Source organism: Myotis nattereri, assembly GCF_964212035.1.
Source record: "Myotis nattereri genome assembly, chromosome: 5".
Taxonomy (NCBI): Eukaryota; Metazoa; Chordata; class Mammalia; order Chiroptera; family Vespertilionidae; genus Myotis; species Myotis nattereri.
Window position 1 is genome coordinate 27896887 of NC_138080.1, and position 21217 is coordinate 27918103.

Consider the following 21217-nt stretch of genomic DNA (forward strand, 5'->3'; position numbering starts at 1 on the left):
GCGGGGTAAGGAGAGATACGTGGCTGGGGGTTGAGGGTGGCCATCTTAAACCGGGCTGCATGGTTCTAAGCTGAGCTGGGAAGAGTGAGTCTGGGTGTGAAAAGTCCTCATTGCAAGCATGACACAAAAGGTCCATTGCATGATTCAACAAGTATTTGTTGAGTACTTGCTATGACACAGGAACAAGGACATGGGTTCTGACATCAGACAGATTCAAGTTCAAAATCAAATCACCCTCTACTACATTCTCACGGTGTGATCTTGTACAATCTACTTAACCTCTATGGACATTGTGTATAAAACGATACCTACATCACAAGAATGATGCGAAGATTAAATGAGTGATGTGGTTAGGAGAATGTCTAGCACATAGTAAGAGATCTATCACTGATGTTGTTATTGCCTTTACTATCTATATAATAAACAGCAGGATTGTAACAACATTACCACGGAAGGCTCTACCAGACCGGAAGTCAGTGCTGGGTTGCCATGGCGACCCAGCACTGACTGGGGCCACTGCAGGTGCCCTGATCCAGCACTGACTGACTAAGGGGGCTGCGGATCAGGCCAGGAGAGAGGCATGCAGAGAGAGAGGCAGGTTCTGATCCATAGCCTCAGTGGCAACGCTTGATCGGAACTTGCCTTTCTTTCTCTCCCAGCCTGGCCAACGGCTGTGCCTCCATTTCACTCCAGGCTTCCACTGGGGCTGCTGATCAGCCCTGCCTTTCTGATCAGGCCCCATTGGTAGGCCCAGATACGCTGGCTGGCATAGAAACTGACCAATCAGAACCAAATCTGGGTCAACTGTGAGGAGCCAATGGCTGCCCAGGCGACGGAGCTTTTGACACTGCCTGACATAGAAACTACCAATCAGAACCAAAATGGACAGCAGAGGAGGGCAGTTGGGGTCAAGATAAGACTGGCAGGGGAGGGCAGTTAGGGGTGATCAGTCAGGCAGAGACAGTTAGGGGTGAACAGGCCAGCAGGAGAGAGCAGTTAGGGCCAAGATCAAGCTGGCAGGGGAGGGCAGTTGGAGGCAATCAGGCAGGCAAGCAGATGAGTGGTTAGGAGCCAGCGGTCCCAGATTGTGGCAGGGGTGTCGAACCACCGGTTTAGGCCTGATCCCACGGGCGGTCAGACATCCCCCGAGGGGTCCCCGATTGGAGTGGGTTCAGGCTGAGCTGAGGGAACCCCCTCCCTCCATGCATGAATTTCATGCACCGGACCTCCAGTTAGTAATAGCATTCCCATTATTTCAAGGGTTATTAGGATTAGATAAGAGAATGACATAGGAATTTTAGGCCAATAAGTAGCACATTGTGAGCACTTAATCACTGGTTCAAGTGATGACACCTTATCAGGTTTATGCTCACTTCTGTAACATATCTGAATGTATACTAAAGTAGTTTAACACAGGGAAGTTGGTTTCTTGCTGTGTAAGAAACAGCACAGTATGGCTGTCCCAAGTTGGTGGACAGCTCTCCTCTATACAGTGATGCAGGGACCCAGGCTCTATCTTCTCATGTCTCTGCCACCTTGGGGCCTCAGAATCCCTTCTATTAAAGCAGAAGGAAACAGCCAGGAAGACTGTGCAAGGGAGGTAGACCAGCCATGGAAAGGGCCCCATCAATTGCCTTGCACATTCCATTAGCCAGAGCTCAGTTATGTGGCCATACCTACCTGCAAAGGCCTCTGGCAGATGTAGTCCAACTCTGTGCCCAGGAAGAGGAGGGAATGGTTCTTGGTGACAGTCTCTGTCATGAGTAATTTCTTAGGCACTTGGGACATAACAGTGAATATGGCATAGCCCCTGCCATCATGGCCTCATGTTCCAGTTGAGGAAAGAAATTGAATTAATAGATTTCTGTAGAGCATCATTGTGCTGGGACAGGAGAAGCACAGGATGTTTCAAGAGACAGAAGGAAAGGTCTCACTCTGTCTTGGGTGCCATTGAAGCCGAATTGTGCGGGGTGGATAAGAATTAACCTGGGGTAGGTGGAGAAAAGGTGCTCCAAGATGGGAGAACAGAACACACAAAGGCTCAGAGGCAAGAATGAGCCTAACAAACTTAGGGAATCTGCTGCCATAGATCAGAGGGGCTGCAGTTCAGAATTTAAACAGAAGAGTAAAGGTTGATGAGGGAAGAGAGTAAGGCAGGAACCAGCAGATTGAAAGCCACAAATGTGGCCCAGGACACCTGAAAACCAAGACGTCTAGTACAAGTCTGTTTCTGAGCTTTCTCTGAACTACCTCCAGGCTGGACAGAGCAGTGAGCATGGGGCTGGTGTTCTCTCTTGTAGATAAGAACCGCTGGGAGGAGCCTGAGCAAAGGCTCCACACTATAGAGGCCACATCCTATGCCCTGTTGGCTCTGCTGCTGCTCAAAGACTTTGACTCTGTACCTCCTGTTGTGCGCTGGCTCAACGAGCAGAGATACTATGGAGGTGGCTATGGCTCCACCCAGGCAAGTGGTCCCACATCCCCCAGGCAAATGCATCCTTACCTCCTCTGGCCTGACTGGCCACCCAGATAAGATGCTGAGACCAAGAGAGGCAGTTGATTGAAATGAAGTTGAGAAATCAGGTTTTTGTTTTGTTTTGGTTTAGTTGCAAATCTATATATAGATTCTAGACTAAATTCTGGATGCCCCAAGTTGTGTTTTGAGCTCCCTTTCCCGCCTGGTGTCCAGATCACATTCTCAAGGCCCAGGTTCAATGGTGAGCCTCTCTCTGATGGGTTCTAGGCCATGTTTCCAGTTCCACCAGGCCTCCCATCTTATTCTGTTTCACTGGTGGGTTCTAGACCAATTCTCAATTATTATAGGGAATCATCAAGTCCATCTCTCCCTCTGGTGGGTTCTAGACCATGCACTCACTTCCACGAGGCTCCCAGTGTTACCTTGTCTTACTATGGGTTCTACATCATGTTCTCAGTTTTCTAGAGTATTGTCAAAGCCTGCTCTCTTCCAGCTGGGTTCTAGACCATGGTTTCAGCAACCTCAAGTCTAGCAAGCTCAGGCTTCAGTTTGATCCCCTTTCTCTCTGGTGGTATTCTCAGATTTTTTTAAAACATCCTCATCCAGTGATGTTTATGGGTTTAGAGAGAGAGGAAGGGAAAGAGAGAAAGAGGAAGAGAGAGAGAGAAAACAACATATTGATGTGAGAGAGAACCATCAATGGATAGCTTCCCATATGTGTCCTGAGTTGGGATGGAATCTGCAACCTTTTGATGCATGAGACAGTGATCCAACCAACTGAGCCACCTGGCCAGGGCTCAGTGTCACTTTTGGATTCTAGATTATATGCTCAGTTGTCCCCAGATTCCAATTTTATTATTTATTCACAAATGGGCTCTAGATACATTCTCGGTGTCGGCAAACCCTGTCCCTCTTCTCTGGATGGGTCTAGACCGCATTCTCAGTGTTACTAGACCTTACATGTTGTTGTTGTGTTGTTGTTTGTTGTTGTTTTGGTAGCAGCTGTTGGCATGTTTTTATTTTATTTTTTTAAATATATTTTTATTGTTGAAGATATTACAGATATCTCTCATCCCCACCCCACCTCACTCCTTCCAGCCCCTCCTCGCCCCTCAGGTCTTCACTACCTTATTGCCGATGTCCATGGGTTAGGCATATTAGACCTTCAGTCTTATGCCTGCACTTTCTCATGTATCTAGACATGCTCAGTGTCTCCACACTCTGGTGTAAGCCTCTGTCCCTTGGAGAATTCTAGGAGATGTCCTCAGTGTCTAATGACCCCCAGTCTTACCCTTGTGCCCTCTGGTCCCGTCTAGGTCACAATCTTAGTGTCACCAAGCACTAGACTGAGCCTCTCTCACTGAGAGAGTTCTAGAACATGTCCTCAGTATATAACAACCCCCATTCTTATCCTCACCCCCTCTGGTGCATTGTAGGCCACACTCTCAGTGGCCCAGCTCTAAGCTGAAACTTTTCATCCCCCAGCAGGTTCTGACTGCTTTCTCGGTCTCTCACATCACGCTCTTCTTCTCTCATGGGTTCTAGGCCACTTTCATGGTGTTCCAAGCCTTGGCCCAATACCAGAGGGATGTCCCTGACCATGAGGATCTGAATCTGGATGTGTCCATTGACCTGCCCAGCCGCAGCTCTGCAGTCACGCACCGCATCCTCTGGGAATCCGCTAGCCTCCTGCGATCAGAAACGGTACAGCTGCTTGGCCAATCCCTCCTTGCTCTCATCCTCCAGCCAGTCAGAGTCTGCAGGAGGCAGGAGGGAGGGCAGGTGACCATTGCAGCCAGGGAAGGCTTGGCTCCTAACACCTTCTTTTCTCTCCCCACTCCCCGCAGACAAAGGAAAATGAGGACTTCACATTAACAGCTAAAGGGAAAGGACAAGGCACCTTGTCGGTAAGGACGGGAGCCCACACCTGCTTTGCTTACCACCTTCTCTCAGCCCCTCTGGCCCAGAGGGACCATCTCCTTCCCAAGTCAAGTTTGCTGACACCTCATCTCCGCCCCCCCCCCCCCAACTCTCCAGGTGGTGACAATGTACCAGGCCAAGATCAAAGGCAAAGCCTCTTGCAATAAGTTCAGTCTCAAGGTTAACCTGCGACCAGCCCCTGAAGGTAGAAGGAATAAAGACCCTATCTGTCTCCCTTCCCCCACTGCCATTCTAGTGTCTGCCCTGCTCCTGAATCAGGACCCAGCCCGCCATCCTTCTGTCTTCTATGTTTCTAGTGAAGAAGCCTCAGGAAGCCACACGCAGCATGTACCTCGACATCTGTACCAGGTAAGAGATGGGTCCCTGGGGTTCATCTCGCTCATCCCTCTGTCTCTAGCAAGACTTCCTGTAAATAATATCCAAGGTACCTACTACTCTCTGGGAATGTGTTGTGTGCTTAGTACTGTGCTGAGCACCCTCCAGGAGGTAGACAGCACGGCATGGCCGTGACCACATAAGATGAGACTGTGAAAAGTGATGTTGATAATCAACAAGAAGGATTACAACTGTTAAAGGAATCTTACATTATTATTATTTTTAACTTTTTATTTCTTTCAGAGAGGAAGGGAGAAGGGGAGAGAGGTAGAAGCATCAATGATGAGAATCATTGATTGGCTGCCTCCTGCACGCCCCCTACTGGGGATAGAGCCCTCACTGGGGCATGTGCCCTGACCAGGAATAGACCTTTGACCTCCTGGTTCATAGAGGGAAGCTCCACCACTGAGTAAAACCGGCAGGGCTTGCATTATTTTTTTATCATAACATCAAATACTCTTGTACTGACAGTTTAAAAAATATAGAGTAAGGAAAAGTGTAGTGATATGAGTATTTGTTTAGTGCACGGTAATTTAAAACGTCAGAACATTGAGATTGAAGTTGGTTTTGATTTTTTGTGAAGCACTTATCCAAAGCCAGTGATGGCAAACCTTTTGAGCTCGGCATGTCAGCCTTTTGAAAAACTCTAACTTAACTCTGGTGCCGTGTCACATATAGAAATTTTTTGATATTTGCAACCATAGTAAAACAAAGATTTATACTTTTGATATTTATTTTATACTAGAGGCCTGGTGCACAAAAATTTGTGCACTCAGGAGGGAAGGGGGTGGTCCCTCAGCCCAGCCTGTGCCCTCTCACAGTCTGGGACCCCTCGGGAGATAACGACCGGCTGGCTTAGGCCTGCTCCCGGGTGGCAGAGGGCAGGCCCAATCCCTAGGTGCAGCCCCTGGTAGGGCTCAGAGCAGGGCCGATTGGGGAGTTGGGGCGCCGCCCCCTGTCATGCACAGAGCAGGGTGATTGGGAGGTTGTGATGCCACCCTCAGTCACATACAGGGTAGGGACGATTGGGGGGTTGGGGCACCGCCCCCTGTCACACTCAAGGCAGGGTCGATGGGGAGGTTGCGGCGCCACCCCCTGTCACGCACAGAGCAGGGCCCATCAGGGGGGTTGGGGCTCTGTACCCTGTCACGCACAGAGCAGGGCCAATCAGGAGGTTGGAGCGCCACCCTCTATCACCCACAGAGCAGGGCCGATCAGAGGGTTGGGGCGCTGCCACTCTCACACTCAGGGCAGGGCCGATGGGGAGGTTATGGCTCTACCCCATCACACACAGAGCAGGGCCCGTGGGGGGTGGGGGGGGGGTGGGGCGCCGCACCCTGTCACACACAGAGCCTCAGGGCGATCAGGGGGTTGGGGAGCTCCCCCCTCTCAGGCACAGAGCAGGGCTGATCAGGGGGTTGGGGTGCCTTCCCCTGTCACGAACAGAGCAGGGTGGATAGGGAGGTTGTGGCCCCGCCCCCTGTCACACACAGAGCCGCAGGGTGATCAGGGGGTTTGGGCACTGCCCCCTGTCACGCTGATCCCAGTGCTGGGAGGCATATTACCCTTTTACTATATAGGATAGAGGCCTGGTGCACAGGTGGGGGCCGGCTGGTTTGCCCTGAAGGGTGTCCTGGATCAGGGTGGGGGTCCCCACTGGGGTGCCTGGCCAGTCTGGGTGAGGGGCTGAGGGCTGTTTTCAGGCTGGGGTGACTGAAGCTCCCAACCGCTCCTTTTTTTCTTTTTTCTTTTTTTATTCTGGGCCAGCTTTAGCTTTGAGGCTTGGCTCCAGCTCTTAGGCCTCTGCTGCTGAAAGTAGGTTTCTGGCCTTTGCTTACAATGTTGCGATCCTGCTGGCTGAAGCCCGGTGGACTAAAGGAGGTTTCTGGGGTTTTGTTTAACTTCTATATTTGTTACATAGTTGCTTAGAGTTGCAGCTCAGAAGCCTGCAGTGGCAGGCAGGGAACGTTGGAGTCCTCCATCACTGAAGCAAGCAAGCCTCATGTTAGTTTCAAGCTGCCTGGCTGCCAGCCACCATCTTGGCTGGCAGTTAATTTGCATATCTCACTGATTAGCCAATGTGAAGGGTAGTGGTCATATGCCAATTACCATGTTTCTCTTTTATTAGATAGGATATTTAAATGCCATTTAACAAAGAAAAATCAACCGAAAAAATGAGTTCGCGTGTCACCTCTGACACGCGTGTCATAAGTTCGCCATCACTGTCCAAAGCCCTGTAGTTTGAGCAGAGCCTCCTTTCTTCTCTGTAGCACTTATGATATGGAGCAAGCAGCTGTTTTATGATGCTGTGAGGTGTCATGTTCCTTCTAAGTTTAGGTCAACTTCCCACATGTAATCCTCTGAGCTTTCGATGTCACAAGGTATTTAAGAGTTCCTTCACCGGGAAGTGTTCTGCCAGTGTCACCTCCTCTGGGAAATCATTTTTGGCCACAACCACTTTCTTCCTTTATGTTGACGCCCTGCCTTCACCAAGTGCCTCTGGCCCCATGCTGGTCTCTCCAAGGGCAGCAGGTCCACATTCCACCATCTGCTGTTTCTTCTCTGGCTCCATTTAGGTGCTGCTGAAATTTCACTCCCAGTGTTACCACTCTCATTTCTGTGCTGCACTTTCATCTTTGCTGGCGTTTCCCTTCCAATGATCCATTTTGGTAAAATCTCACATGGTTTTTTACTGAGAGAGAAGGAAGTAGCACAACCACACAACACGTGGCTTGAATGACGGGTGCTCAGTGACCCATCACTGACAGACTTTGAAATAAGTGATGTTATTGGTCATTGATTGTAATGCTCACTTGTTTATGTAGTGATGGGTGGACTGAAGAGCTGGCAACTAGATTTGTCCTTTAGGCGTTTGCTCATTAATATATTGTGATACTGGAATTAGACCGTGTTGCTGAGGGGCTGGTGTTATTGAACTAGACCATGATAATGGAATCATGCAAAGTGAGACCTGTCTGTACTCTTGTCTTCATTTTCTAGAAGAACTGAGGCCCGAAGAGGTGAAGTGACTCATCCAATGTCACATAAAGCTGGGATGTGAACCCATGTAGTTGGGCTTCAGAGGCTGAGCAGTTAGTCGCCTTAACCATTACACCTTTCCTTTATTCCCCTTGGGGAGTGTTTCCTAAGATCTGACATCCTCTATGCTGCTGTGTGGGAACCAGAATCTTCAGTCACTGATCAGACCCCCTTGTCCAGGCACTAACCCCTAGGGCTAACCCTCTCTCCCTGCCCCATCCAGGTATCTGGGAGACCACGATGCCACTATGTCCATCCTGGATATATCCATGATGACTGGCTTTGCTCCCGACACTGCTGACCTCAAGCAGGTGTGAAAATCCTGGGCTCAGGGGCTAGAATTGGTGGGAAGGAGCCTGGGGCCTGGCAGAGGCTGAGGAAAGGAAGGGATTTTCACAAGGTCTTCCCTTCTCCAGCTGGCCAGTGGCACTGACACATACATCTCAAAGTTCGAGTTGGACAACAAGGCCTCCTCCAACAAGAACACCCTCATCATCTACCTGGATGACGTAAGGCTTCCATTGGGACCTTGACCCATATGTCACTGGCCTTTTCCTTCTCTATTGGTCTTAGAGTCTTCTGCTTGATCCATTCCTTCTAGAAGAAAAGAGGATTGATTGTACATGAGATGGATTTTTTTTTAAATCTTTTCATTTTAATTTTTGTACTTTTAATTTTTTATGTAATTCCAACCTTACAGAGAAATTGTAGAACAGTATAAAAAGTTCCATATACTCTTTATCCAGGTTCATTAATTGTCAGCAATTTCCTCCAAATATACTAATGCATGTCTATCACATATACATACATGTCTGTCTTTCTTCCTTTCTTTTTTTCTTTCTCATTTACTTTCCCAGATTTATTGAGATATAATTGGCATATAACACTGTGTAAGTTTAAGGTATACAATGCAATGGTTGGATATATGTATATTGGAAAATGATGACCACAGTAAGGTTAGTTAGCACATGTACCACCTCATAGTGTTAACATGTGTGTGTGTGTGTATGTGTGTGTGTGTGTGTGTGTGGTGATAACTTTTAAGATTTACTATATTAGCAGCTTTCAAATATGCAGTGCAGTATTGATAACCATGGGATGTTTTTAGGGCACAGATAGCAATCCATTGGCCAGAATTCAATTTCATGGTCAAACCAAATGGAAAGGGAGGCCGAGAAGTGTAATCTAGCCATAAGCCTTGGAGAAAAAGAAAATAGATTTGTGGGCCTGCTCATTAATCTTTGCCACTTCTCACTCCCCCTCCCTCACCACGGACATCCTCTCCACGCAGATCCCTCCTTGGTCCACCATTTCTCCTTATGCTGGATTCCATCCCACTGACTCACCTCCTGCTTTTCCCAGATCTCACACGATCAAGAGGACTGTATATCCTTCAAAGTTCACCAGTTCTTTAAAGTGGGACTCATCCAGCCAGGGGCAGTCAAGGTGTACTCTTATTACAACCTGGGTGAGCAGCCAACCTCGGGCCTGAGGTCTGAGGGTCCCAAGGTACTATAAGATGGGGGTCCCAGGGCTTGGTGATTGGGGACCTGGGAATCCCAGGGCTCAGGACCTAGCATCCCCAGGTCTGAGGGACTGGAGTTGGGAACCTGAGCCCCACAGGCATGGTCTTGGGTGGAGGCTTTAGCTCTCTGAAGCCTCCCACTCTCTCTACCCACAGATGAGACTTGTACCCAGTTCTACCACCCGGAGAAGGAAGATGGATTGCTGAGCAAACTCTGCCACAATGAAATATGCCGCTGTGCTGAGGGTGGGTGCGCAGGAGCCAGGAAGTAGAAGGCCATGCCCACTTAATAACCCACCCCCCTCACACACACACCTTCCATGGTAGTGATGCAAGGGGCCCCAAAAGCCCACACCCAAGGGACACCAAGAGGGATGGGCCTAGGGCCAACCACACCCATGGTTGGTGGGCCCTGGATGGGAAGTGGAGCTTAGGTCATGTCCCCTGTCCACCCACCCTACAGAGAACTGCTTCATGCACCATTCAGAGGACCAGGTCACCCCAGATGACCGGGTGGACAAGGCCTGTGAGCCGGGAGTGGACTATGGTGAGGAGGGGTTGGGGAGACACACGTGCAAGTGTGATTGTGTGTGAGTGATGGTGTGTGTGGCTGTGGTTGTGTGGGTGAGACTATGTGATGGCAGGTATGGTCTTGGTTGTGAGTGTGACTGGCTGTGAGTGGCCACAGGTCCATATGTTTCAGGCTATGGTTGTGGGTGACTAGTGTGTGTGTTATTAGAGGCCATGATTGCTGGGGAACCATGATTATGGCTGGGCTGGGTATGTGCAAGAGTGTGAACAAATGAGGTTGTGAGTGTCTGTGAGAGTGTGGTTGTAAACAGCCATGATTGTGTGAGATGGTGACAGTGGATAGGCATAGCTGTCCCTGTGTATACCATGAGTTGTGAGTGGCTATAATTGTGTGCAAGGCTGTAGGTGACTATGTGTGAGATGGTGTTGTAGTGACTGTGACCATATGTGGCTGTGTGTAGGAGATGGTGGTTGTGGGTGACACTGGACAGGAGTAACTGTCCTTGTGTACAGGATGAGTTGTGGGTGGCTGTAACTGCACATAGCTGTGGGTGACTATGTGAGATGGTGGTTGTGTGATTCTGTGTGGCTGTATGTGGCTGCTTGGGAAGCCATGTGCCCAGGTGCCCTTACAGGTAGGCTGCCTTGCTGTCAAGCCTGCCCATGACCAATGCCCTCCTTTGCCCCCCTTTTGCCCCCCTCTTCTCCCCACCCCCCACAGTGTACAAGACACTTCTGCTCAGGAAGGAGCTGTCCGATGATTATGATGAGTACATAATGGTCATCAAGCAGATCATCAAATCAGGTCAGCCCTGGGCTGCTTTCTGTCTTTCTGCCTTCCCCTCCCTCCTCCTGCCTCCTCCACCCCAGCTCAGCATCATTCTCTCCCCTCCAGGCACCGACGAGGTGCAGCCTGAACAGGAGCGCAGGTTCATCAGCCCCATCAAGTGCAGAGCAGCCCTGAAGTTGCAGGAGGGGAAACACTACCTCATATGGGGCCTCTCCTCAGACCTGTGGGGAGAGAAATCCAAGTGAGTGCCCACCCTGCACATGTGTGTGCTCGCCCCACCCACCCTTCCAGGGCCCCTCCTGACCTGCCGTGTGTCCCTCCTCCCCAGCATCAAGTACATCATTGGGAAGGACACCTGGGTAGAGCTGTGGCCTGAAGCAGACGAATGCCAAGACGATGAGAACAAGAAGCTGTGCAGGGACCTGGCCAGCTTCAGAGAGAGCATGGTTGTCTTTGGTTGTCCCAACTGAGCCCTCATCAGGCTGCTCCCCCCAATAAAGCTTCTGTTTGTTAACATAAAAACATTCAAACCTGCAAAGAATTTTTGTGAGTTTATTTGAACCAAGCTGTTAACAATTGCGGGAAAGCAGAACCTTGACAATTGCCAGAAAGCAGAATCTCGTCGTATTGGGTATTGGGATAATGCTCCAGCGAATGGCAGTTTTTCACCTTGTTTTATACTTTACAGCCAAAAGAGGAGACATAAGTGGATTACATGACATCCACTGGTAATAGATTAGGGAGGTGGGAGAAAGCAAAGCAGGGAAACCTCTGGAATTGGATAAAAAGTAAAATGATAGACAAACACTTCTTTTACTTAAGTCGGTGCAAGATAGTTAACAATTTTATGTCAACAATGAACTCAATAACAATGAGGGAATTTCTGGACTCCGCAGAGTGGTGCCTGTGCTTTCAGGGGGCTGGGAAAAAGGGAAATTATTTTGACATTCCAATGTTATGTTATCGTAGATGCAAAAAGACAATAAGCTCACTTAAGGTAAAAATTGACCTTTGTCAGGGAAGATACTGACCTAGAACATGACTATTCACTATCAACTGCTTTTAGTTAAAGGCTTAATTTCAGACCATTCTTTGTGGCTACTTTAGGTCTTTGAGTTTGCAAAACTGCCACACAGGTCTTCCCTGAACTAGTCAGGTGAGCATGTGACTTTTTTTTTCGTCCATAAGTTGTATTCCATGTGATCTCCCAAAATCTGGAGGTCTGTGCCAGAAGGAAAGTGACAGTTATGGTCCCTAGCTGCCTCACCTGCATCTCAGCTCCGTCCTTACTTGAAATCTCCAAGAATCTTGCATTCTTTCCTGTGTACTGATGCCCTCATCATCATCACCTGCAGCTCACTGCCCCCTCACCTGAGTTCTCACCTACTTGTTTTACTTGTTTACTTGCCTTCTTACTGCATCTTGAGTTTTTACCATTCTCATTGGAATCTGTACCTCTCTTACCTGCATCCTCGTCTATATCCACCTGCATTTTTGCATCCTCACCTGGCCCCCCCACCTACATATCTGTTCATAAACTTACCTGTATCTCTACTTATACTTTCACCATCTTTCCACCTGCGTTCTCATCGGGGACCTCACCTGCATCTTTAAATCCTAATCTGGATCTCTTCCTGACTTCTTATCAGCATCCTTACCTACATTCTACCAACTCAGTTACGTGCCTTCTCACCTGCACCTTCTGCTGCATCTTTAGCTATGTCTTCATCAGCATCATAACCTTACAGTCTCCTCTCCTTTCTCACCTGCATTCGCACCTGTTCTCATACTCTTCATTCACAGCTCACTATCTCCAATGGCATTCTCACCTGCATTCCCTTTTGTGCTCTAGGCTCATCCTCCCAGTCACCACTTTCTAGATGGGCCTGAGCAGACTCCTTCATGCTTCTGTAGGACCCAGTGGGGAGGCTGTGCCCAGGAGGGGGCGGTAAGAAGCAGGCAGAGTGATATTTCCGGTGGGGGGAGCCTGAGTGAGGGGAAGGCATGAGTCAGCAGTTGAGGAGAGAGTGCAGCCGCTGTTGCGGTCACAGCATCACTAGAACTGAGGGGGCGGGGGGGGGGGCGGGGAGGGGGGGGGTGGAATGACAGCCACCAAGTTGAGTGGAACTGCTGGTTGCTAAGTGAAACTGGAACTCCAAAGGCCTCATCTAGTCTCTAGATCCTCGAAGACTGTTGAGGGTGGGACCCAAGCACAGGGTTCAGGATCCTGTCATCATGGGGAAAAAAACCTACAGCCTGGAAATCACCCCAGCATATCCCCCTGGCCCTAGAGCCCCTGGTCCTAGAAACCCCCACCTCCCACTTCCAGGATGGTGTGGGAACACATTCACAACCCACCCCTGCTTCCTCCAGCCCCCATTAGCCAGAGACTTCCATGGAGGGGAGACTCAAAGACCCTCATCACTCACTAGGTGTCCCAGCTGACATCTGCCTGCTGTTCCCTCCCCCAATGTCCGTCTTCTCATTTCTTTTCTTGCCTGTTTCCCCTTTCTCCTGCCCTGGGTCCGTTGTCCTCATTTCTTTAACACCTGGGGTTTGGTGTTGCTTGAGCACCTAAGGTTCTAGGCCAGGGGTGGGCAAACTTTTTGACTCGAGGGCCGCAATGGGTTCTTAAACTGGACCGGAGGGCCGGAACAAAAGCATGGATGGAGTGTTTGTGTGAACTAATATAAATTCAAAGTAAACATCATTACATAAAAGGGTACGGTCTTTTTTTTTTTTTAGTTTTATTCATTTCAAACGGGCCGTAGTTTGCCCACGGCTGTTCTAGGCTGTGAATATTTTGAAGACAGCAGACAGTTGATTTCAGACAGTGAGGAAAGGAGAGCAGGGCAACGTGAGAAGGCCTGGCTGTGATGGGGCCACCAGTAAAGGTCCTTTACCTGAGGGTGGTTCATGTCCTGTGTGAACTTAGCCAGGCCATGGACACCAGCCGTTTGGTGAAACACCAGCTAAATGTAGCTAGGAAGGTATTTTAAAAATGGGATTCACATCTATTGTTAGTTGACTTTAAAAGCAGTTTACCTTAGCCCAGCCAATGTGGCTCAGTGCTTGGGCATTGACCTTCAAACCGGGAAGTCACAGCTTGATTCCAGTCAGGGCACATGCAGCTCAATTCCCAGTAGAGGGCGTGCGGGAGGCAGCTGATCAGTGATTCTCATCATTGATGTTTCTATTTCTCCTTCTCCTTTCCTCTCTGAAAAAAAAAAAAAAAAATATATATATATATATATATATATATATATATATGAAAAAGGAGTTTACCTTTGATAATTTGGGTGTGTCTCATCCAATCAATTGAAGGGATGAAGAGAAAAAAAACAGGTTTCCTGAAGAAAAAGGGATTCAAGACAGCAGTGTAGAAATTCTAGCCTTCAGACTAAAGGCTGCATCAACTCAACTGAATCTCTAGCCCACTGGAGATTTCGAACTTGCTGAGCCACACAATTGTCTGAGCCAACTCCTTAAAATAAACCTCTGTTTCTCTGTCTTCCCATATACAAATAGATAGATGATCCAGATTAAATATAGATATAAATTAGATACAGAAACCCCTGCCTAATGCAGATGGTCAGGGATGTCTCCTGTGAAGGGGGCGGTTCTTGAGTCAAGACATAGATGACAAGGAGGAGGTGGAAAAGACTGTTTCAGGCAGAGGGAACAGCACATGCAAAGGCCCTGAGATACCTGTTGCAGGGTGAGCGAGGGTACAAGGGCTTCAAGATAGTGACACCCACTTAGTGTCTAAGCTCAGGGGATGGCAAGCTTTTTCACTAAAAGGCGAGATAGTCAGTATCTCAGGCTTTGAGGGGTGAGAGATAAAATGGAAGCTATTCTTAAGGCACTTCCACCCTGCCACGCCATTTGCTTGGGATGGGCCACTGGAGTGACTTGCGGCCCACTGCTGGAGACATTCTCTGGATGAAGAGTGATCAATCTGAGGCTTGGCAATCTAAGCAGGGGCAGGAGTGGGGGTGACCCCCAAGGCTAGTTTCTCTCTCTGCTCCAGTTCTCAGCCAGCCTGTCCCTTCCAGGCCCAGCTCTCTCATCTGGATAGCTGGCCAGAGGCAAGGTGACAGAGCGTGGATAGTGGTCAGGTTTGGGCTGCGGGTCAAGGGGGCAGAGTGGGGTTTAGGGGCAGAGGAGAACCCCCAGCTATGTCTCTACAGCTCACTAAAGTCCCATCCCTGAGAACTGCTCCTGTAGCTGTACAGAAGCAGGAGGTCCACCGGATTGGCCTGCTTATTTTTGCTAATAAGCTCAATGGGAGGCCATTGAAAGATTTTATTTTTTTTTTAATTTTATAAACATATTTTTATAGATTTCAGAGAGGAAGAGAGAGGGATAGAGGGATTAAAATATCAATAATGAGAGAGAATCATTGACCGACTGCCACCAGCATGCCCCCACTAGGGATCGAGCCTGCAACCCAGGCATGTGACCTTGACCGGGAATTGAACCGTAACCTCCTGGTTCATAGGTCAATGCTCAATCACTGAGTCACGCCAGAAGGGCCATTGAAAATTTTAAACAGGGGGGAGATGAGAGCTCCCTTAAATGTTAAAAAATCTAATGCAGGCCATTTCAATTCTAGTTATGTACCCCAAAGAATTGAAAACTGGTGCCCTGACAAATATTCGTGCATGCAGGCTCACCACAGCAGCATGCTGCACAGTAGCCAAGAGTTGGAAGCAACTTAATGCACATCAACAGATGAATGGATACACAAATGTGGTCCTTCCACACAATGGAATACTATTCAGCCATAAGAGAGGATCAAAGCACTGACACTCACTATGATGTGGATGAACCTTGAAAACATTATACTCAGTGAACAAAGACCACACATCGCATATTTCCATTTTTATGAAATATTCAGAACAGGTAGTGGTTGCCCAGGACTGGAAAGATTGGGGAATGGGAAGTAACTGCTTAATTGCTATGGGGTTTCCTTTGGGGGCATTGGAAATGTCTTAGAACTAGATAGAGTTGCACAACATTGACAATGTATTAAATGCCACTGAGCAACCTGCTTTGAAATGGCTAGTTTTAGGATATATGAATTTCACCTCAATAAAAGAAAATATAAATAACTAAGCAAGGTCACACTAACTAGAGGATAGAGAATGAATTGTAAGGTGACACGAGGTAAAGCAGGACATGCAGCTGGAAAGCCACTGCAACCGTCCACGCAAGAAATGATGGGAGCCGTAATGTGTCAGTCCATTTGGGCTACTAGAAGATATCCTAGAGTCTAGGGCAGTGATGGCGAACCTATGACACGCATGTCAGAGGTGACACGCGAACTCGTTTTTTGGGTTGATTTTTCTTTGTTAAATGGCATTTAAATATATAAAATAAATATCAAAAATATAAATCTTTGTTTTACTATGGTTGCAAATATCAAAAAATTTCTATATGTGACACGGCACCAGAGTTAAGTTAGGGTTTTTCAAAATGCTGACACGCCAAGCTCAAAAGGTTCGCCATCACTGGTCTAGGGCCTAGACTGAATGGTTTAAACCACAGACCTTTATCTCACACAGTCTGGGAGCTGGAAGCCAAGATGAGGGTGCCTGCTTGGTGGGGTTCTGGAGAGAGTTCTCTTCCTGGCTTGCAGATGACCACCTGCTCACTGTGTGTTCACATGGGAGAGAGAATCTCTCTCGAGTGTCATCTTATAAGGGCACTAATCCCATCACTAGACTTTACCCTCATGACCTAATAATCTCCCACAAGTTCCACACCCAGATACCATCACATTGGGGGGTTAGGACTCCACATATGAATTTTGAGGGACACAAACATTCAGTCTATAGCACTTACTAGTAGCTCAGATGGCCGTGCTGTCAAGGAGGTGACAAGACTTCGGTTCTTGTCTTCTTGAAGCAAAGATTTCAGCTGAGAGACAAAGGCAGCAAAGCAAGCAAGAGTTTATTGACTTCATCAAAAGCACGCTCAGTGAAACAAGGAAGGGCCTCGCCTAGAAGAAGCAACAGGAGAGCCTAGGCTGGGTTTCTTTAGCTCACTGGGAAGTCAGACAAGAGGTGGCCTTGGAATCAGGGTCCGGGGCTTAGCCTGGGATGAGCCTGGGATGTTGTGGCTGCCTCAAGACCAGCTGCCCATTGCCCCACTGGTTGCAAGTCTCATGGGGTCCCTTAGAGTTTAAGGGATGCGTGCCTATGGGGCAAGAAAAGGAGGAGGGGCCAGGGCAGGAAGTCATTAGTCATTGCAGCTGGTCTTGAGGCAGCCGCAACATCACCTGTCTGCTTTTGCTGCTTTTCTGGGCCTGGAATACAACAGAGGCCTACATGTTACCTTCAGGGAGGAAAAGTCAGGAGGTCCAAACTGTATGACCAGCAATATGCTAGGGAGAAAAGGTTACCCTGGGGTCAAGGTCCTTGTTTTCCCAGTTTCCCCCCTTGCTAGGCACCTGGAGCTTTCTGCCCTGGTGACCTTCTGAATGGCCCATCATCCTTGCTCTACTCATGTCTGTCTGACTGCCTATTACATTCCCCCCTCAAGGATCTTGGCCCTGAATCCTTCCAGAGAAATAGGGCACAGGGTCACTTCTGTAGCTACTTCTGCTGGAGAGAGCTGAGGCTTTCCTTCAGAGCCCAGAGATCCTTGATCTCTGTCAGAGAGGTGCGGAGGCCTGGGCAGAGAAGGAGGTTGTTTGCGATGGTGTCTAGGGGCGTACTCCCTGAGTAGAGTAGTGATTGTAACCTAGTGGAAACAAACTGTGTTACAAATCTCAGTATTATTGGGGCAAGAATTGTAATGAATGGTCCGATAGAAGAAAAAGGTTTTAGTTACCAATAATTCCAAGTCAAAAAATGGGAGAAAAATAACACATGAGTTTGCAGACTTGTAGTCAAATATTTGGGAACATGGAGAACCAAGATGGTGGCATAGGTTAACGCCGGAGTTTGCTGCCTTGAACAACTACTTCAAAAGTGAAACTAAAAGACGGAGGGGACATCACCCAGAACCATAGGAACGCTGGCTGAGTGGAAGTCCTACAACTAGGAGGAAAGAGAAACGCATACGGACACTCAGAGGAGGCGCAGTGCTGAAGTCAAATTCTGAGGTGCGGGGTGCGCGGAGCAGGCTGGCAGCGGAGGGCGTGGTTGGCGTTTTCAATCGGGAGGGAGTCGCAACTCTGAGCTCCAGATACGGGCGAGTCTTTAGCGACCCAGACTCAAACGGGAGAAGCGGGACTGTCTGGCTTCGGTCAGAGCGAGTACAGCTTTCTCTCTGAGGTTTGCAGCCGTTGCTGGGACTCAGAGAGGCAGAGCCCCTGGGACAGGACTGAGAGCCGCCATAACTGCTCTCTCCGGCCCACCCTGTTGATCCTGTGCGACCCACCCCGCCCAAGCCCTGCACAGAGGCATTTGCCGGATAGCCTCAGGCAAAAGCTAGATTAGCACCTCCCTAGAGGACAGAAGTTCTCTCACTGCAGACACAGCTGATTCTCATAGCCACTTGGCCTGGAGGTCAAACCCTCCCTGGAATTAGCTACAACAATCAAGATTTAACTATAAGACTGCGAACAAAGACCACTAGGGGGTGCACCAAGGAAGCATAACAAAATGCAGAGACAAAGAAACAGGACAAAATTGTCAATGGAAGATATAGAGTTCAGAACCACACTTTTAAGGTCTCTCAAGAACTGTTTAGAAGCCGCCGATAAACTTAATGAGATCTACAAGAAAACTAATGAGACCCTCGATGTTATATTGGGGAACCAACTAGAAATTAAGCATACACGGACTGAAATAACGAATATTATACAGACTCCCGACAGCAGACCAGAGGAGCGCAAGAATCAAGTCAATGATTTGAAATGCGAGGAAGCAAAAAACACCCAACCGGAAAAGCAAAATGAAAAAAGAATCCAAAAATGCGAGGATAGTGTAAGGAGCCTCTGGGACAGCTTCAAGCGTACCAACATCCGAATTATAGGGGTGCCAGAAGATAAGAGAGAGCAAGATATTGAAAACCTATTTGAAGAAATAATGACAGAAAACTTCCCTCACCTGGTGAAAGAAATGGACTTACAGGTCCAAGAAGCGCGGAGAACCCCAAACAAAAGGAATCCAAAGAGGACCACACCAAGACACATCATAATTAAAATGCCAAGAGCAAAAGATAAAGAGAGAATCTTAAAAACAGCAAGAGAAAGAAACTCAGTTACCTACAAGGGAATACCCATACGACTGTCAGCTGATTTCTCAACAGAAACTTTGCAGGCCAGAAGGGAGTGGCAAGAAATATTCAAAGTGATGAATACCAAGAACCTACAACCAAGATTACTTTATCCAGCAAATCTATCATTCAGAACTGAAGGTCAGATAAAGAGCTTCACAGATAAGGAAAAGCTAAAGGAGTTCATCACCACCAAACCAGGATTATATGAAATGCTGAAAGGTATCCTTTAAGAAGAGGAAGAGGAAGAAAAAGGTAAAGATACAAATTATGAACAACAAATATGCATCTATCAACAAGTGAATCTAAGAATCAAGTGAATAAATAATCCGATGAACAGAATGAACTGGTGATTATAATAGAATCAGGGACATAGAAAGGGAATGGACTGACTATTCTTGTGGGGGAAAGGGATGTGGGAGATGCGGGAAGAGACTGGACAAAAATCGTGCACCTATGGATGAGGACAGTGGGTGGGGAGTGAGGGCGGAGGGTGGGGCAGGGGGGGGAAAAGAAGAACAAATGTAATAATCTGAACAATAAAGATTTAATTTAAAAAAAATAAAGAAGAGAGAAAAAAAATTTTTGGGAACACTAGAAAAATCCAGGATCCAGTTTAGTTCACAGGTGAAAAATAAAGCTTTTAACTGAACCAAAGTCTAATACCCACAACTATGTATTATGGAGGCCATTGAAATACGATTTTCCCCCTAAAATCATCCTTATTTTTATCAAGGAGCCAAATTAAGACCAACTTATTTACCGTATTAAGTCCGGTTTCCCTCTGGCCTGGTTATTTGTATGAACACAAGAATAGCAATAGGTCATATGTCCTCTTTCAAATCTGCTTTGCTGGCAACTCATAAGGAACGGGAAAGATGAGAGATGCACTGGTGAGCTCAGTTGTTCAAGACTAGTGTGTTGAACCCCAGCAACAAAGGGTCAGAGAGGAAAAAGATTCCATCGGTGACTTTAGGGATGGATGGGCTCTAGCACGAGACAAGTGGGTGGGGATGGGGGTGGGGGTGGGGCAGGTTACATGGTAAAGCTAGCTGAGTCCTCAAACCTGGGCACAACAGGGGGAGGGATGCTCTCTTTCAAGCCCACTATGGAGGTGGGGGGGAGGAATGGGGGTGCTTGTTTCTCCTATTTGCCACCTCTATTCTATTCCATTCCTCAGGACTCACCCCAGAATGGATCCTGAATAACTGGTCAAAATTTGATCCCCAAGCCCTAAAGAAAAAGAGGTTAACCCTCTTTTGCAATACAGCATGGCCCCAATACAAACTGGGAACCAGGAGGCCTGGCCAAAGAATGGAAGCCTTCATTATAACACCATTCTCCAGCTAGATTTTTTCTGCCATCACCAGAGCCAATGGACTGAAGTCCCACATGTCCAAGCCTCTATGGCAGCGGTTCTCAACCTGTGGGTCACCAACCTGTGGGTCACAATCCCTTTGGGGGTCAAACGACCCTTTCACAGGGGTCGCCTAAGACCATCGGAAAACACATATATAATTACACACTGTTTTTGTGATTCATCACTATGCTTTAATTATGTTCAATTTGTAACAATGAAAATACATCCTGCATATCAGATATTTACATGACGATTCATAACAGTAGCAAAATTACAGTTATGAAGGAGCAATGAAAATAATTTTATGGTTGAGGGTCACCACAACATGAGGAGCTGTATTAAAGGGTCGCAGCATGAGGAAGGTTGAGAACCACTGCTCTGTGGCCTTAAGGAGCAACCAAGACCTTTGTAGGACTTGCAGCTAGACCTGCTTTGCCGGTCCCTGGGAAATGGACAAAGGTCCCGTACACCAGTGTATGGCTCTCAGGGATGACCCTAAGTTATATGCTACCTGTAAACTAGATCTCTCTGTAATTGCTACAGGGCCTGAAGAAAACTACCCAGATGAAAAGGAAACATTCTAAAAATGGGGAAATGCTTCTTAAAAATTATTTTTATTGATATTAGAGAGCAGGAGGAGGAGGAGGAGGAAGAGGAGGAGGAGGAGGGGGGGGGAGAAGGAGAAGGAGGAGAAGGAAGAGAAGGAGAAGGAGAAGGAGAAGGAGGAGAAGGAGAAGGAGAAGGAGGAAAAGGAGAAGAAGTAGGAGAAGGAGGGGAAGGAGAAGAAAGAGGAGAAGGAGAAGGAGAAGGAGAAGGAGAAGAAAGAGGAGAAGGAGAAGGAGAAGGAGAAGAAAGAGGAGAAGGAGAAGAAAGAGGAGAAGGAGAAGGAGAAGGAGAAGGAGAAGAAAGAGGAGAAGGAGAAGGAGAAGGAGAAGAAAGAGGAGAAGGAGA

At 47.9% G+C, this 21217-nt stretch overlaps 1 protein-coding gene across 1 annotated transcript in view; it reads left to right on the top strand.

Moving 5' to 3' along the window:
- Positions 1–11147, top strand: part of LOC308520181 (complement C3-like) — a gene marked incomplete at both ends in the record, with an annotated part of 39760 nt that extends 28613 nt beyond the window's left edge. The window contains 13 exons of the mRNA XM_081092717.1: positions 2301–2464; positions 4022–4180; positions 4324–4383; positions 4514–4601; positions 4714–4765; positions 8055–8142; positions 8248–8340; positions 9194–9299; positions 9513–9602; positions 9820–9903; positions 10609–10692; positions 10783–10918; positions 11006–11147. Coding sequence (XP_080948843.1) covers positions 2301–2464; positions 4022–4180; positions 4324–4383; positions 4514–4601; positions 4714–4765; positions 8055–8142; positions 8248–8340; positions 9194–9299; positions 9513–9602; positions 9820–9903; positions 10609–10692; positions 10783–10918; positions 11006–11147 — 1346 coding nt within the window. The remainder of the gene's footprint in view (positions 1–2300; positions 2465–4021; positions 4181–4323; positions 4384–4513; positions 4602–4713; positions 4766–8054; positions 8143–8247; positions 8341–9193; positions 9300–9512; positions 9603–9819; positions 9904–10608; positions 10693–10782; positions 10919–11005) is intronic.
- Between the last annotated feature and the right edge of the window lie 10070 nt (positions 11148–21217).